The following is a 17,716-nucleotide window of genomic DNA, read 5'->3' on the forward strand; positions in this document are numbered from 1 at the left end:
TTGCCATATGGTAAGTAATTCACTTCTGCCTGGTATATGGCAAACCACTTCATACCTACCTGACTAATTACTTTCTGGCACTTCTCACTCTTATTTTTTTTCCTTTGTGAAAAATGTGATGACTTAGGGAAAAAATGCAAATATAAAGTAATTCAATGTATCAAAATTAGGATAGCCATTGTATTATTGAAAATGTGTGTGTTTGTCCATGTGTTTAGTATTATCTTTTTAGAGCTTCATTGCATTTATTCCATACTTAATTCACAACATAGGTCATTAAAAAAAGAAAAACAAGAAAAAAAACACTTAGGAGCTGAGCTGTATGTAATAACACATGTCTACAATATCAGCACTTAAGAGCTCTGCCAGAAATATATAAGTTCAGGGACAGCCTTGGCTACACAATACCCTGGGCTATATAACAATCAATACCTGTCTCACATAAGCAGGGGAAAAGGTGATGGGAAGTGTTCTAACTGTGACGTGAATATGATTCTACTCATTAGGTAAATGGCAGGGATGTCACAGGAAGAACCCAGGAAGAACTCGTGGCCATGCTAAGGAGCACCAAGCAGGGAGAGATGGTATCACTAGTCATTGCCCGCCAAGAAGGGAGCTTCCTACCCCGAGAGCTGGTAATGTTCAAACCTCTGTCTCTCGGAGCTTTTAATGCTCTGTGATGTTGTAAAGTTAATATTCAGAGCTAAAATGTAAAGCTATCATCAACATATGAGAGAAAACATGTGACATTTGTTTTTCTGGATTATCTCACTCAAGATGATACTGTGTGATGTTTTTATTTATAAGTTCCAATCATTTGCCTGAAAATTTCACAATTTTGTTTTTCTTAACAGATAAGTAATATTCTATTGTGCAAATACCCTATATGTTCATTATCTATTCAACAGTTGGTAGACATCTAGCCTGTACACACATTGTGGATATTTTGACTAGAGCATCAGTTAACATAGATGGGCAGGGATCTCTGTAGTAATATGGAGTCCTTTGAGTATATACCCAAGAGTGGATCATAGCTGGATCATATAATAGATATTTTTTCTATCTTTTAAAGGAAGCTCCACACTGAGGTCAGTAGGGTCTGTAACAGTTTTCACTCCCAACAGCCATGAATAAGTACCCCTATTTGTCCATATATATTCCAGCATTTATTGTCACTTTTTTATGTTGGTCATTCTGACTATAGGAGTTGCTGACCAGGGACTACATAGACCCACAGACATTACAGAGAACTACCATTACGCTTGGCTAACCTCCAGAACCTGGCAGTAAGACCCTGTTACTTAAGATGGCATATACTGGAGTGACAGAATATGGGAAATCAATTTGGTAGTAACTAGGCTGTTCTACTGACTAGCTCCCATAGCTCTAGAAGGTGTTCTGCATGCTGTCAGAGAAACACAGCCATCAACAGTCCTCCCTGTCTGTGATCCTGTGAGCTGTAATAATGACTGACCTTGCAAAATACACTCTCTGGTGAATGGTTTAGGAGTAACCAAAGGCTTTCTGATTGGACTAAGTTCTAATCTACAGGAAAGAATACAGACCTGGTACTGTTAGAACCTTGTTGTTCATAAACCTTAGGGGAAATCTTACTACTGTTATTCTACTAAGTGGTCATAGTATTAAACTGCTAACAGTTTATTGCTATACCCACAGATCAGTGCCACTCTCAACTCGCATCAAGAAGCTGCTTCCTGTAGCAGATGATGATTAACACAGAGAGCTATAACTGTTCAGCATCCAGAGAATAAGAGACTTCAGAGTCCTCAGCTCCTAATGAGACATCTGTGTCACACACACTGCTCAGGGTACATTGCAGAAGAGAAGGGCAGAAAGACTACATGAGTCAGAATCACTGGGTGATTACAACCAAACAGTGTTTTTGGAACAAAATAGAACAGTTACAGCAGTTACAACAGCATGCACAAGACCTATACGAGTTAAAGCTAAACAAAATTCTCTCATGAAGTGGTGAGTGGGCAGGAAATTTTACCCATAGCTGAATAACTATTGCCAACTGGTGGATTCTGGGAGAAGGAGAATAAGCTTTATTTAAGGATGTGATCACAGTAGAACAACCATGATCCAGGAGTTAGCCCTATAGCCAAGAGTATTTGGAGCAACAGAAATTAGAGTTGTTGGGCCTTTAAAGAAGAAGAGGAGGAGAAGGAGGAGGTAGAAGAATAGGAAGAGGAGAAAGAGGAGGAAGAAAAGAGGAGAATCGAGGATGAAGACAGTAAGTTGGATAGTTACAGAGGTAGAGGCGGTAGATTTGTGAGGAATTCTAGAAAAGGATGATTAAAACAAAAAGTTCTCTTTTTAGTCAGAGGGATATAAGTTATATAAAAAATAACAAGCTGCCTTTTATTAGTTTTCTAAGTCTGTCATGAGCTTCTGTTTTGTTTTGTTTGAGGAGTGGATATGTATATAAGACATTTGAGTCTAAGCTTCACAGTGAAGCTGCACAGTCATTCTGAATGCCTTTCTACCTGGATCAGTACTTATTACGTTGCATAGACTTTGGATCTGGCTAATTGTAGTATGTGATTTTTTTTATCTATTTATGTTTTTTAACAATAAAGTATGTAAAATTAATTTTTAAAATAATTTTAAAAATAAATAAGTAAATAAATAAATAAATAAGAAACAAAGAGGCAGAAGCAAAGTATAAGCCACAAGGATATGAGCCTTGCTCCAGGCCCTCTACTCTTCTCCATTTTCTAAGGCAGACCTGAAATGCTGCCTCATCTTCTCCCAGAAGATCTGACTCTCCCAAGAGAGATGAAGACCAAAGTCCAAATATTGTCCTCTGAAATGTAGAGGGTTCCTCATCTTTTATTTATCCCCAAGATTCCTCTAGGAGGATCAAAGTTGAAAAGCAACAATAAAAAGAGTTATTATGTATATGAACACTTAAAGTCTGTTTCCTTATCATTCACTCCTCAGGATGACACAGATGAAAATTATCCTAAAGCCTCAGGGAGACTATGCTCATATTTCAGATAAAAGGAAAATTTGTCCTTTCAGTGAACTATGATTCTGGAAGGAATAAAACTCTATGTTAAAGAAAGACATTCCCACCATCCCTTATTGTAAGAGAACCCAAGTGACAAAGCTCTCACTGGTTGCTTAAATCCTCAGAATCCTCCATCACTATCTCATAACTCCTTCAGCTCTCTCCCATATATCCTCTGGAATTCCTGACTCCAAGGCTAATTCCATCTTCTAGAAGCTTTTCCTCTTTTTTCCCCTAGGCAAGAAGCAAAGAAATACGTACTTTTGAGTTTGCAATTCAAAAGATTTTTTAAAAATTAAAAAAAAAACAATTACACATATAATTTGAATTGAATAATGTAATTCTTAAAAATTCAAATATGTTTGTCTCTGAATTTCTAAACTAAAAGCATAGTTACATAATACATTCAAGTTCCTTCAAAGAAATGGAAGAGAGACGGAGGTTTCCTAACACCTGGAGTAGTCTCTGGCGTCCATAGCTCCTCCAATTCCATTTCTGTATTCTCTGTGTGATTGGGAGCTGTCCAGATCACTCTGAGGTTATTCTTCTAAACTGGATGATGTTTTTTGTAAGGATTAAAAGAGGTGATACATACAAAGCTCTTGGGATCATCTCTGGCCATTTGTAAGTTCTCAGTATCATTAGCTCCAATTGTTTCTTCTGGAGCATCCCTTCCTTGATAGGAGTGTGAATATTATATTTCACTATAGCTATAATTTCCAAGGGGTTGGCTCAAAACAACCACACCTTTTAAACAATATATTTACTATTCTGGGATCCAAAATAATAAGTACAAAACACAATTTTATAGCCCATCAGATCTATAAGCAAGACAGTGTCTGTACATTATTTTGTTCTCATTTAATAGACTTTAGTAAAATTCAATTTCTGTTCCAGAATTACATCATTGACTGAGCCCACCAGGGAACATATTAAATTAATTGTATAACTATGAGATTATAAATGAAAATAAGTTATTTGTTCTCATTGTTTTTATCTTATTCAGAATATGAAGGACATATGGTTAGTATTAATTCTCTTAAAGCTATCTGGCAAGTATCTAGAGTCTCTATATTTGACAATGAAATATTTAAATATATGGTACACTTTAGTAATCATAGCAAAGAAATGACTGGGTGTATGTTTGTGGAATGTGTGTGTGGGGGGTGCTAGTAAGTACCCATTTCATAGGAACCCAAAATCTTTGGAAGAAACAAATAGGTTTTTGTTGTTGTACGTTTTGTTTTTGTTTTTGTTTTTCCCCAGCACAATAGGCTACCTTGAGTACTAAGGAGCAAGAAGCCTACAGGAAGTTTAAACAGAGGTCATATTCACATGTATAAGGTTCTCTCAATAGGAATTACCTGATTGCATCTTATGCACTGGACTCTTTGAAAGACCGAACAGAGGAGTGAGTTGGGTGATACAGTTTCATGTTTCCTTTCTACTCTAGAAGACGTTGTCCCTTTCCTCTCTCTTGCCCTGACATGATTGATGCACACCTTTGGCTCTCCACTGAGAACCTGAGGAATGGAGGAAGGCCAACACTTCCTGCTTTTGTCCTTCCTAGCTCCTTTGAAGAAAACAAACTCTGTTTATTTTTTCCTGTTCTGGGGAAAGTCTTCTCTCCTTGACTAAGTCAGGCTGTTTTGTGAGAGCTCTGGCCCTTCTGTCTGGCCTGTCTTCTGGCAGCTAAATTGTCCTTATTTCTTGTTATCTTTAGCTTCTTGGAGAGTCTTAATGCTTATAGCCAGAGGAGCATGTGGTCAGCAGGGCTACAGGAAGTGTCAGTATAGGACTGTCTCTCAGATGTGACCTTCTGTCATTCCGAATGTCTCAGCATCCATTTCCTGATCATTTCTCCTAACCTGACACCAGAGAGTATCCTGCTGAACTTATTACATGTGTATCTTCTTGCCTTTCTCTTGAGTAATTATTTAGTGTCATAAGTTTTGTAGCATGGATAGCCAGCCTTTCTGTATATTTCAAGCTGCACTGACAATCCCATAAAAGGGATTTGTGTAATAACATCACAAGGATTTAGCTGTTCCTAGTATCCTTATCAAAATGACTGCTTCAAAAGCTATCCTTCCAGAATCTAGAGTGAAATACATTTTGATGTCTTCACCCCTTGATGAGATAAGTGTTTATTTAAGAGGCATCCACATAAAGAACATTTTCCCAGCAGATACTTTGGGATTGGTGTTAGGGATAGACTGGACAAAGGAACTACTATGTTGGCATCTCAACTCAGAATGAGTACTGTGCAACTTGATTGGCTGTGAGTCTGTCCTATTAAAGATGTGGCCACAAGTTCTTTTCTTACCCTTGGCCCTTGAAATTCTTTTCATTTATTTTTTTCTTATACAAAGAATAAGATAAGGGAGTCCTTCTATTGAGAAAAGACTCGAAGAATCGAAGAGTTTCTCATCATTGCTGATCTAGTGTCTCTCCCTATGGCTATGATAAAACAATGACCAAAAGCAGCATGGGGAAGAAAGGGTTTGTTTTAACCTACAGGCTGTAGTCTATCACTGAGGGAGACCAAGGCAACAACTTACAGTACAGACCACAGACTATCACTGCTTACAAGCTTGCCCTGCTACCTTTTTTATATAGCCCTGATCCTGGCACCACTCACAGTGGGCTGAGCCTTCCTTCATCAAATAGCATCCAAAATAATGACTTGCCAACAGGCTAATCTGACGGAGTCCAACACTCTCTATTTCCAAGTAAGTCAAGGTTTGTGACAGAAAATAATCAGCATCATTGAGAGGACAAGAGAGGGAAGAGAGAGGTGGGGGAGGAAGGGAGGGAGGGAGGGAGGAATGGAGGGAGTGAGGAGGGGAGGGAGGGAGGGAGGAATGGAGGGAGGGAGGAAGGGAGGCAGGGAGGGAGGGGAAACACAGAAAATAGAGAGAGACAGAGACCAAGAGACAGACAGACAGACAGAGACAGGGAGACAGAGAGAGAGACTCTGAGTTATTTTTCTCATATGAACATGTGCATGTACTATTTGCATGTCTTCCTTCATCTTTTAGTGAGGAAAGAACATTCTGCCCTTTCTTTGTTAATCTCTTTAACATTTCATTTTCTGACTTGCTACCTTGTCTTTAAATTATCCTGAAAATCACAGCAACCCTGGTGGGTAAAATGAGCTGAGAAAATTTCAAATGTGTTTATAATTTCTACCTGCCACATTTGGCTGCTCTTAAATGCTGGCCTGTGTAAGTAGGATTAACTGTATTCAAGCAAGTTTCTCCCACACTGCATGATTGAGAACCAAAATGTAACCATGTTTGTCATGCTGACTTGACCTTCACTTAGGAGCATTGCTTTTCTGAAGCACAAATGGTATGCACATATGTGGAGGTACCTTCAGCTGTGGTGTGACTTCATGTTTCAACTCTACCACAGTTACCTGTGCCTGTGACCTCATCTCAGCAAATAAGATGTGGCTCCAAGTTCTCCAGGATTGGCTTGTTATTAGATGGGAAAAAAATAACAGCACCTTCAAATGTCAAATTATTTAACTTCATAAATCATGGAAGAATTTTGGTCTGAAATCTTAGATGAACTTCATTTAACTGATATATTATTTTATTCCCCTTGGCTATTTGATTCAAATGATTCCATGCTTAATTAGCCAAGGTACTTAAGGAAGAAAGGGTATTATAGAGGCTGTTTGTGAATAAGTAGCAGAAATTCAAGGATAATTTCAAAATAATTTTATAATAAATCAAAGTTTAAGAGTTTGCGTTTGCAATTAAAATTATTATGCAAAATCATACATTACTGCACTCTATAGATTCTCAAAATAAAAACCTTTAAATGATTTAAGATGGAGTGTGTGGTGGCAGTTTCTACTTGAGCTTTTTGCAAAATTTCCATTCATTCTTACTATATTTCTATTCAGCTAATATGTGTTGGATTTTTTAAATTGGATTTTCTTTTATAATTTTATTCATATAGAATGATCTTTAATCAGTATCCCTCCATTGTCCTCTCTTTTCCTGTTCAAGCTCCTAACAAATCCCTCCTTTCTAGGTCGCCCTCCTTTTTTCCTGTCATTTTATATATGTGTAACTAGCTGCATTGAACCATGGTTGTCTGTATGAGGGAGCTTAGCATTTGGAAGGCCTTTGCTTTCGGAGGCATAGTGTTCTACCAGGGAAATCCTGTTAAGCCTCTGGGATATGAACTCCAGAACTGAGTCCTAACTTCAAGGACTTTCTAGTCCATAAAGAAGAGTTACCAGTGAAACAAATGATATAAATGAAGTATTACGTGACTCCAGGGATGTTCTAGATCAAGAAGAACTTCGTGAGCATGATAGCATTTGAGATACTTCTTGATGAACATATAGGATTTCAAAATGCAAAGCAAGACCACAGAAGGTTATACTGTAGTCAGTCACTCAAAGATTGGGAAGTACCAAATCTGTCAAGCAGCTTTTAGACACCCCAACAGGATATCTTCTTGAGCATGGGGCTAAGAATAAGAGTGTCATTTGGGATCATTTTGAAAGGGAAAAGAGATGTTGGGATACTTACTGAGAACCTCCTGTAAAAGTACATTTCTCCATCAGACTTTGAGAATTATAGAGAAATGGCCATTAAAATCCACATTTAAGAGTCTTATGGACTAGATGGTAAGTCCCACATTGTGCTCATATTCAACCTTTTGGTACCTGTGTTTTCAGATTTGTCAAGTGAGGATCAAAACACCATGTAGCTTGTAGGGTTGATGTAAGAACGACCTAAGCACAGCTGCTAACATGCACTGAGTGCCAACTAATACGCACCCCATTGGTGTTTCCTGTGTCTACAGCACAGTTCAGTGTTTGTAAGCTGTGTGAATAAATGCCATGTTTCCAATGTGCAGATCACATCTTATCTGTGATGGGCACTTTTAAAACAAATCAAAACATACACAGGGATCTCCTTGTGTTTTGAACAGAAAGACTCAACAAACTACAGCAGTAATAGCATCAGACAGTGTGAACTGGGCAGCTATTTTGAATGTAAATAACTCTCTCCATAGGTTATAAAGATACTTGCATAATCCAGTTGGAAAATCATGAAGACATGACAGTACCTGGATTTGGAAATGATAGAGATAATGTGAAAGTATTTCTAAATGCTTCAACAATAGCTACAGCAAGTTTGTTAGAACATTGGTCCCCAAGAGAGGTCTCTGGGACCTGGGGTAACAATAATCACTCAGGGAACTGACAGACCTGAAGGTGCTGTTTCTTCCAGACCTGCTGAGTCAGAGACTTCAAGAGATTGAACACAGTGCTTTATTCAACACTCTTCTGATTATTTCAATGTTTACTCAGTGTTTACAGAATGATTGGAAACTAGCTTTGTGGTAAAGAACAAAGAACAGAAGTGATTAGGAGAACCCAGTGGCTGGAGCTGGTAAGCTTCAACAGCCAAATTCCAGATCCCAATTCTGTATTCTGTGACCAATTTCAAGTTCTCTGAAAAAAATATCCTGTGAAAATTCCAAGCCCAGTTGTTGTGCCTGTTTGGCCACAAGCCCCTCAATTCTGGCAAAGGGCCAGTGGTTAGGACAATCCAGTTACCCAACTCAATTACACCTGATCCATTTAGGCAAACTCAATTGTACTTGACTTCAAGCCCAACTCGATTGTGTGTTTAAATTTCCACACTCAATTGGATTGTGCTCAGAATTTGTTACATGCCACCTTGTAACTTGTAGACTTAGACACAGCCAAAGGGAAGTGTTTTGGAGACTCTGGGCTTTTTGGCATCTGCTTGTTCTACTTAATTCTCCCTGTCTCTCTGTCTGCTTCATCAGATGCTGCAAAGTAAGGAACGTCCCATTGCCTCTGTGTAGCCACCATATTCCACTGCTATTCTGTTAACAGTGCTCAGAATCAGATGTTGCCAGGTTCTTGTTTTCTTATTCAAGAGATTGTGATAAAAGCCCATACAGGTTTGCAAAATTAACAATGATATTTTTTATTTAAAGCAAATCAATAGAAAAGATCAGATATCATTCCAGGGAAGCAGGAACTACAGAAGTGAAAATGCTAAGGAGCCCCAGTTATAGCACTTCCTTTTGTGGAGTTCGAGAGAAAGGAGTTTTGATTACTAAAGGGTGTGGTGAGAATAATTCTTGGTTTTGATTGGTGGGTTAGGTTTTATAATTGTTTTTCTGTTGCATGTGTCCCTCCCTTCCTATAATTCATCTGATGTTAATCATATGCATGCCCAATTATGGGTAGACATATGATGGTGTCTTAGTTACGGTTTCACTGCTGTGAAGAGACATCATGACCAAGGCAACACTTATCAAAATGAAACATTTAATTGGGGCTGGCTTACAGTTTCAGAAGTTTAGTCCATTATCATTTTGGCAGGAAACACGGCATCATGCAGGCAGACATGGTACTCCATGAGCCAAGAGTTCCATATCTTGATCTGAAGACAACAAAAGACTGTGTCACTGGACGTGTCACTGGACTCGAGCATACATAAGATGTCAAAGCCTGCCTCCACAGTGACACGCTTCCTCCAACAAGGCCACATCTACTCCAACAAGGCCACATCTACTCCAACAAGGCCACACCCCATAATAGTGCCACTCCCTATGGGCAAAACTCTCAAACACATGTCTATGGGGGCCATACCTGTTCAAACCACCATAGATGGTATATTGGAGATTTTCCCTAAACGTTCACTTGAGGATACCGTTTTATCTTACTGCATATGCACCACAGCTATCAGGCTGGATAATAACCTACCCACCCCCAAACACACACACACCCTTTACCAAATCAGAACTATTTGGTAAAGATCTCCTTTTGCAGAGATAAATGTACTTTTTTTTTTTTGCTCCACTCTGGGGTTCATCTCTGCCAGCCTTTTGAATGGGCTCAACAACCATGAGGCTAAGGGCTTAGTAGTCATTTGCTACTCTCTGGGAAGCACTTATACCTGAAAGAATGTTTCTGAACCCCCTGTCAGCAAAATCTAGGTTTGATAAAATGGATGATGATAAATGTTCTGGTTGAGCCTCATTGAAACAGAGGGAGGGAGTACTGGTCATTGTTCCTGAGCTGGTGGCTTCCAGGTGTCAGAATGCAAATGCTTGATGGCTTTTCCCACAAGGCTGCTTTTGTTGGAGATTGAGCAGAGTGGAAGCAGAAGTGCCTTGTGCTGTAAAGATCTCAAGGCTCTTCAGAGTGCTGGGGCCTCTAATTAACATGTTCTTCCTAAGCTAACAAGGAAGAGCTGTTTCAGTCCTGCTTTCATAGTGCAGATGTTATGTCTTGTTAGTGGCTACCACCACTGTGATTAGGCTTCATGAGTCTAGAAATGAACAGATATTTCCTAAAATACATATTTAAACAGCTCCAAAAAAAGGTAATGTATTGACCAACAGCCCCCTATGTCCCCTTCGTCATCTAGTTGGCCAAATGTTACCAGTAATGTATGCCAGCTGTTGCTGTGGAGCAGCTGCATGAGAAGCTGGACACAGAACTCTGGGGATGGTCTTGATTTCCTTAATTGCCTCCATGTCTGTGATCAGTGTGCTCAGGAAGGTAGATCTGTTGTAAGATAGGAAGATGTGCTCGTTGTGTAAAGGATATTTGACAATTGGGGGAAGAAAGTGTGGTCTTAATTGATCATGGCTGATTTTTCCAGCTGTTGCTGAGTAAACAGCACATATGTGAAGCTGCCACTGCGGTCCGTTTCATTGGGAAAGTGTACTTAGAGATTTCTCAACATGCTTCATCAGCTGCATTTCCCAGGAGACTGTGTCATCTCTATCAGTAGGGAATACCAACTTAAGATCACTGGCATTTTTTTTCCTAAGGTCTGATAAAACAAAGATAGACACTTAAATAACAATCTGTTGCCACTTACCTCTTCCTGTGCTCCATCCCTGAAGATTCTCTGGGCAATGACTTTTAAATATGTTCTCATTATTTTTAATGAGTGTGCAGACACGGGACGAATAATGCAACAGTAGATAGGTGCCCTTTCTCTGAACTTGTCACATATAATAAAACATCGCAGAGGTTAAGATGCATTTTCCTTTAAGATATTATAATTATTTAAATCAAGACACCCATGTACAATTCATACACTATTCAGTTATTGTTGCTGCCTAAGTGAGGCTCTACTGAATTCCTAGTTCTTTTTGAAAACGAGTGTTTCATTACAGATGTTAAAAAAAAGACAAAAGAACACTTAATATTGTTATGTCTCTTTAAGTTTACCATTCTTTAAAATCTGCCCTGGATGACAGGATATTCAATTATAAAGGAGTTCAATTATGTTTCCTGGCCACTTATTGAGTTATACGAAGGACTTTTATCACCTAGTCTTTCGGTAATTAATTCTTTACATTTCTTAGAGGCTTTGGGCCCGAGGAAGGATTGCTTAAGAACTTGAGATGTTATTTTAATTTTCTGATAGTTTTTATTTCTTTCTCTCCTTTGCCTTTCTCTCTCCTTTTCTTTCTTTTTTGCTTTTGGATGCAAATACCACTCTGTATGTTATCTCTCAGTTACTGAATCTATTCATATCCAGGATGGAGGGTGGAGCTACCTGATCTACTGGTTGGACACAAGGCCTTGGATTAAACCCCTAGTACCACAGAAGCACAAAAGTAGAGTATATTACAATGACAGGGAGTGATGGTGGAAACAGTGGTAGCAGGAGAGAAAACAATCCCCACTTCCCAGGATAGCCCCATTGCTGGGGACTCATTCTCTGGCTGTGGGTGCTTCCATGGGTGAGTATTTGTACTGGATATTTTTATGTCAGCTTGACACAAGCTGGAGTCATTGGAGATGTGGGAGAGAAAATATCTCAATTGAGAAAATACTTCTATAAGATCCAGCTATAAAGCATTTTCTTAATTAGGGATTGGTGGGGAAGAGTCCAGCTCATTGTGAGTGGAGTCATCCCTGGGCTGGTGGTCCTGGGTTCTATAAGAAAGCAGGCTGAGCAAGTTGTGGGGAGCAAGCTCATAACCAGCACCCCTCTATGGTCTCTGCGTCAGCTACTGCCTGCAGGTTCCTGTCCTGTTTGAGTTCCTGTCTTGACTTCCTTCAGTGATAGACTACTATGTGGAAGCCAAATAAATCCTTTTCTTCTCATCTTACTTTTGGTCATGATGTTTCATCACAGCAACAGAAACCCTAGCCCGAACAGTGACTATGGGAGCTGGTGGTTCTGGATCTTGGGATTTTCTGACTTTGCATCCCTGCATGAGTTACTCACCTTCAGCCTGACCTGCAGGCAACCCTCTCTTTGTCCCCCTTTCCAGTAGCTGTGCTTTTTACCTTTAGACATTTGACTTCTCACTAGAGATAGAAAATAAACATGGAAAGAAAACAAGCCAAAATGACCAAACAGAAGAATATCTACTTCATGATTACTTTTACTCCACACTTTTCTTCCATGATGTTCAAAGAGAAGTTGACATTCATGAAGACTGTCTTCTTGAGCCTCCATTTTCTTCGAGAGATAATGCGACTCATACAATGGCATTGTCTGAACTCCTATGGTTCTGTGTTAACCTGATGGAATGCTTACTGAACAGTTGTTTCTGGTACATACTGTACCATGCACTGAATATTCAAAAACATGCTAAAACATGTTGCCCTGAGTTCCATTAGCTAACACATGCTAATTTCTGTTGTAGAAGGGAATCCAAACAGGCCTCTCATCTGTGGGGAAAGCTCAGAGAAGGGAAATAGTTGCACCAATTCAGAGTAGAATTTGAGATATCAACAGCAAAGGAGAAGGTTCTAGATAAAAGGATGCAACGCCCTTTAAAACTCAAGAGATTGCCATAATCAAAGAATTTTCAAATCATAAAAGATTACACTTATGAGACAGGACCCTGAATAGATTCGAAGTATAAGGAGAGAAAATACTTTTGGGAAATGGAATAGCACAAGACATGGACAATGGAGGAAAACTGAAATATGAGGCAGAGCGAGGAGAAACAACTTCAGGAATAGACTTTGCTGTTAAGATACTTTTCCTAAAACTACATAGAAAGCCAATGCAACTTAGTCATGCAACTGCATTCAGCTGTATTATCTACCTGACTGGAAAGCCCTTCCTGATGAGCTCCCTTTCATGTCCGTCCCTACCTGCAAGCTCTTGGGTATTACTACCTTGTTTCTTCTTTTGTAGTGTTCTGGTCTTCCAAAGACTAGGTAAATCTTTATGTAGCATTCTCAGGAAGCTGACTAGAAAAGATACAGCATTAGTAAAAACTAGAGTGGTGTGAGTTGATATTGATTACCAACCTGACAGGATCCTCTGGACACTACCAGGGAGGATTGTGATTATGGTAATTAAGGTTAGAAGGTTCACTTTAAATGTGAAAGCATCATTCTATGGCCTGGGGTCCTCTGTACTAAGGAAAAAGGAAAAAGTGAGCTAATCACCAGCACTCATTCCTCTCCACTCCTGCCTGAATGTAATGTGACCAGCTACACCAAGCTCCTACCATCACTAACTTCCTGATGTGATTAGTTAGACCTCACACTATGAGCCAGGATAAGCGGTTTCTCCTGAGAGGCTTTTTGTTTTATATGGGGGGTACAAGAAATCAAGTGAGAATCTGCTGCCACGTGGAGTTTCTGGCTTACTCTCTTAGACAGAGCAAGTCTCAAGACCAGAAAAGGGGCCAGGCATAGAGAAACAGATTCTCAATATGGATGGAAATGGCCCCAAAGTCATATTTCAAAGAGATATTTCACTGGGGGCTAATATGGTTATACCCTACTATATCATGGCCCAGGAATGCCCCTAAATGCTTGGGTTTCAATTGTTTATTTAGATTTATTATCTTATTTCCATTCAAAAATTATTTGGTGTGTACACTACTAGGAAATTCAAAATTGATAAAACATGCTTCTTCCTCCTAAATTGTTCAACAACAGTTTAACTATATGGATTCTTGACATAGACAAATGCCCTCTCACAATGTCAGTCACCGATGACCCTAAAGAAACATACATATCCCATTTCTCCAACATTTGACTCTGTGAGACAATCTCACTCTGAACTGGGATGAAGCCATAGTAGTTCAACTGTGCCCATTAATTATAAGCAAATAATACTAACATCATTAAATAAAGGTGATATGACAATAAACAAACAAAATGAACTTTATGTATAAAAGGAGATTGGAGTAAATAGTCTCCTGAGATTCTTCCTCCTTCTGAACACTACTCTTTGAACTTCGTTGCATGATATCTTGGCCTATACTCAGTTCAGACAGGACCTGAATTATGAATGATCTATAGATATGAATGGGCAACAGGGATCCTTCTCTGCCTGTGTTTTTCTTTCACACTTCTACATGCCTAGGGAGCACTTAACCCACAGACTGTCATCTCCTAAGTGGAGAGCTAGCAAGTGGCCAGCAGTTATCTTTCTCATGTCTATGTCTTTGACCTTCTGCCATGACAGCACTAGTTGTCGTAGTAATAGGTACAGAGGGAACCCTCCTTCGGTCATCTCCTGATGTCATTGCCTATGTGGCCACCATAAAGAACTTGACTTCCACAGCCAGAGTGCAAGTACAGGGGATCCTTTTTTTCTGGCTTTTCCTTCTTTTCTGAACTGGAATGTTAATGAATTTCCCTAGATATTATTTGTACAATTCCTTTACTAGAATAAAAATTATCTCATATTGGCCAGTATGTTTGAAGCACAATAGAGTCCTGTAGGCAAACTGCATTCCATATAAAATTTACTATTATTTCTTTTGATGAAAAAAAATTCTTCAAGTTGCAAGGACTAAGTTTACAAGAAAACTAAGTGTTCTATGTGCTTTCTAATGAAGAATCACTGTGCCATGTCCACAGCCACCAGTTGTTTAAAGCTTGTTTCCTTTCCACATAAGGAAAATGACTAGCCTATAAATATTCTTCATTAAGGTTTAAATCATCTTTAATACTAAAAAGCTCTGTTTTCTGGATTGTTCTATTAGAAAACTGTGTGCATTCAACTCTTGTGACTTGTTGAGAATTTGGCAGATATTTTCATTGTAATCATAAACGCAGGACCCCTCAGCTCGTCTTCATACTAGACAAGCTGTAAATAAATTATATAAATAAATATTAATGCAATTATTAACTGGATAATTTTATGTGCTGTGTAGGCATGCAAAAAAATTAAACAAAGATGAAGGCTGTTGATTTGTTGGTGCAGGCTTGCTCTACGTAACAGTGACTTACTCTCTCTGTCATAGAGATGCAAGGACTCTAGGTTGAGCCTTGTCTCCAGCTGCATAACTGAGTGGGATTGTAAATAAATAAGCAGTTGTTCACACTGGCAAAGTTAATAACATGTCACTGTTATTTGTGCACTCCTGTAACAGACAACACATACTGTTTATCCTGGCTGAGAGGAAAATAAAGACAAAAGCCTCCTCTCCCTAGTGGCTAAGCTGATGCTCTAATCCCTGCCTTCATTCCCACCAAGAAATGGTTTCCTCTTTAACCTGTAAGAGTTCCTTAAAGAAAAGAATCACTCTCACATGTAAATGCCTCTTTTCCTTCTTAAACCTTTGAAATATTACCCAAAGATTGTGTGGCTTCTTCTCCCAGCTTTCAATGGCTCTCAGGGGAGTTGGCCTCTCTTATCAGGAACTCCCAGCCAGGCAGGGGGCAGCCAGCACATGGAGAGGTCAGGGCAAGAGATGGTCAAGGTCATTGGGCAGGTAGTGAAAGGCCCCTTGCTGTGCTAAACAAATGCAGCTTCCTTCCTGGCTTCCAAGTGGAATGATTTTGTTTTTCACTTCACTGCTGGTCTGAGAACAATCGGGATGCATAAGGCCATTCTCCTCCGGAGGAGATGTGCATTTGATTATCATAAATCCGAGAATCAGAAGTGCTGTGGTCAATGAGAACAGGCCTTCTAGGGTGAAATAAGAGGTTTAATTGAAAATGCTGTCCCAGGGGAGACAGATGATTGAGCACTGTATTGAGTAAATGTTAATTACCACTGTTCAAAGAATGAAGAAAATAAAAGAAAGATCATTTATTTTAAGTTTTCCTTTCTGTTTCTTTTCAAGAGAATGGGAGTGATTATTCTAGTGAGTTTTGCTCATGTGCAATGTTGAAGCACAGGAAGGCTTTCTTAGAAAGTTAAGGCTGAATTTTTATGCAGTTGTATACTATTAAATGACAGCTTAAGATACATGTGTGTGTTTAATATACACCTATATTTATATATGTAAATATGGAATGTCTCACAGGACAGCAAATTACTAAATAATATATAAGTTACTCTTTGGATATACCCTCAGATTTATTTTATTCCTTATTTTTAGTGTGTACATTCTTTCTCCTCCCACTTATAAGAAAAAACCTGAGGAGGCACATAAACATCCATTAGTTTCAGTAATCACTATTTTATATGTACTACTAAGATATTGGGGTCTTTCTATGTCACTCATATTCATTTAGCAACTGCTCTCCTTTTGATATTGCTAAAATTCAGGGGCCGGGCACCTAGAGAGAAGAGGGGGGATCAAAGGCAACCTTAACAAGAAAACAACCAACCAGATATCTCTCTTACCTGTTTCATTTTAACTTTTAACATATTTGAATTATGATTCAGATCCTTCTTTCAAGCCCCATAACTATAAAAATTGTTCAAATTGTTCTGGATTATCTGTACCTGTGACTAATGGTTTAAATGACAAGGATCAGGAGAGACTGAATAAGAGAGTGTTGATTTAGTTCACATATCCAAGCTGGTGCCCCAGTAAAAATAAATATGTCAAGGCAATTTTTAGTTTGTTTTTCAGTTTTATGTAGAGAGAATGTTCACTGGCTGAATTCAAACTTTTGAAATCAACTATCAAGGTAGTGATGTAGATATAGTCATGTCTGATTATAAAATTTTACCTTGATGGGCTTAATTAAGGGGGGTGGTTGCCAAATGGTATCAATTGTCACAGTAGTGTAGATATGAATAGCAGATTTGCTTCATCCCATATCAAAACATAGGAGAGGCTGTGATGGATCAGCTGAAGAAAAAGCGATGTGTCACCATCTTGGAAACATCTGCAGGCTGTTTCCTTGCATAACTCAGCCCTTCCTTGACATCAGAGTGTAACAGTCATGATTACGCTAAGCATTATTATAGCAATAAGGGAAGGACAGTCACTCAGTCTGCTGCAGACATCCCAAAACATTACTAATATTCCAAGATACCAACTGGCCATGAGGATAGTGTCAATAGTAATTCCTGTACAAATAAACTATCAACCTCTAAAATGGTTTTAATTTCAGTGCTGGAACTTAATTAACATACTTTTTAAAAATTCTTTTTAACAAAATGTAGCTTGGTATATAGAAAAAGAAACCAAAGAGTATCTATCAGCACTGTTACATTCGATCTGCTTGTCCTTTGGAATGTATTTGATAGATATTAGTGGCATAAACATAAGTGATCCTTGTGGCCCCATCCAATCCTCAAAGATTTTATATTTAGATGTCCTGTGATTAATGCTATACTCTAGTTGCATATAAAGTACTCTAACAACTTAGGTGAGCATATAACTACAGAGAGACTGCAGTTAAGATGGGCTATGGTGGGTCTCAGTGTGTAGCCAGTTCTCAAAATTCAGTGAGGGGAGAACATGTATTTTAGGCAGAGA

The 17,716-nt window shown here is 38.8% G+C and overlaps 1 protein-coding gene across 1 annotated transcript in view; it reads left to right on the forward strand.

Moving 5' to 3' along the window:
- Pard3b (par-3 family cell polarity regulator beta) overlaps window positions 1-17,716 on the forward strand; it is a 951,194-nt gene that overhangs the window by 490,479 nt on the left and 442,999 nt on the right. The window contains exon 11 of the mRNA XM_028765737.1: window positions 507-635. Coding sequence (XP_028621570.1) covers window positions 507-635 — 129 coding nt within the window. The remainder of the gene's footprint in view (window positions 1-506; window positions 636-17,716) is intronic.

Source organism: Grammomys surdaster, unplaced genomic scaffold (assembly GCF_004785775.1).
Source record: "Grammomys surdaster isolate TR1022 unplaced genomic scaffold, NIH_TR_1.0 165, whole genome shotgun sequence".
Classification (NCBI taxonomy): Eukaryota; Metazoa; Chordata; class Mammalia; order Rodentia; family Muridae; genus Grammomys; species Grammomys surdaster.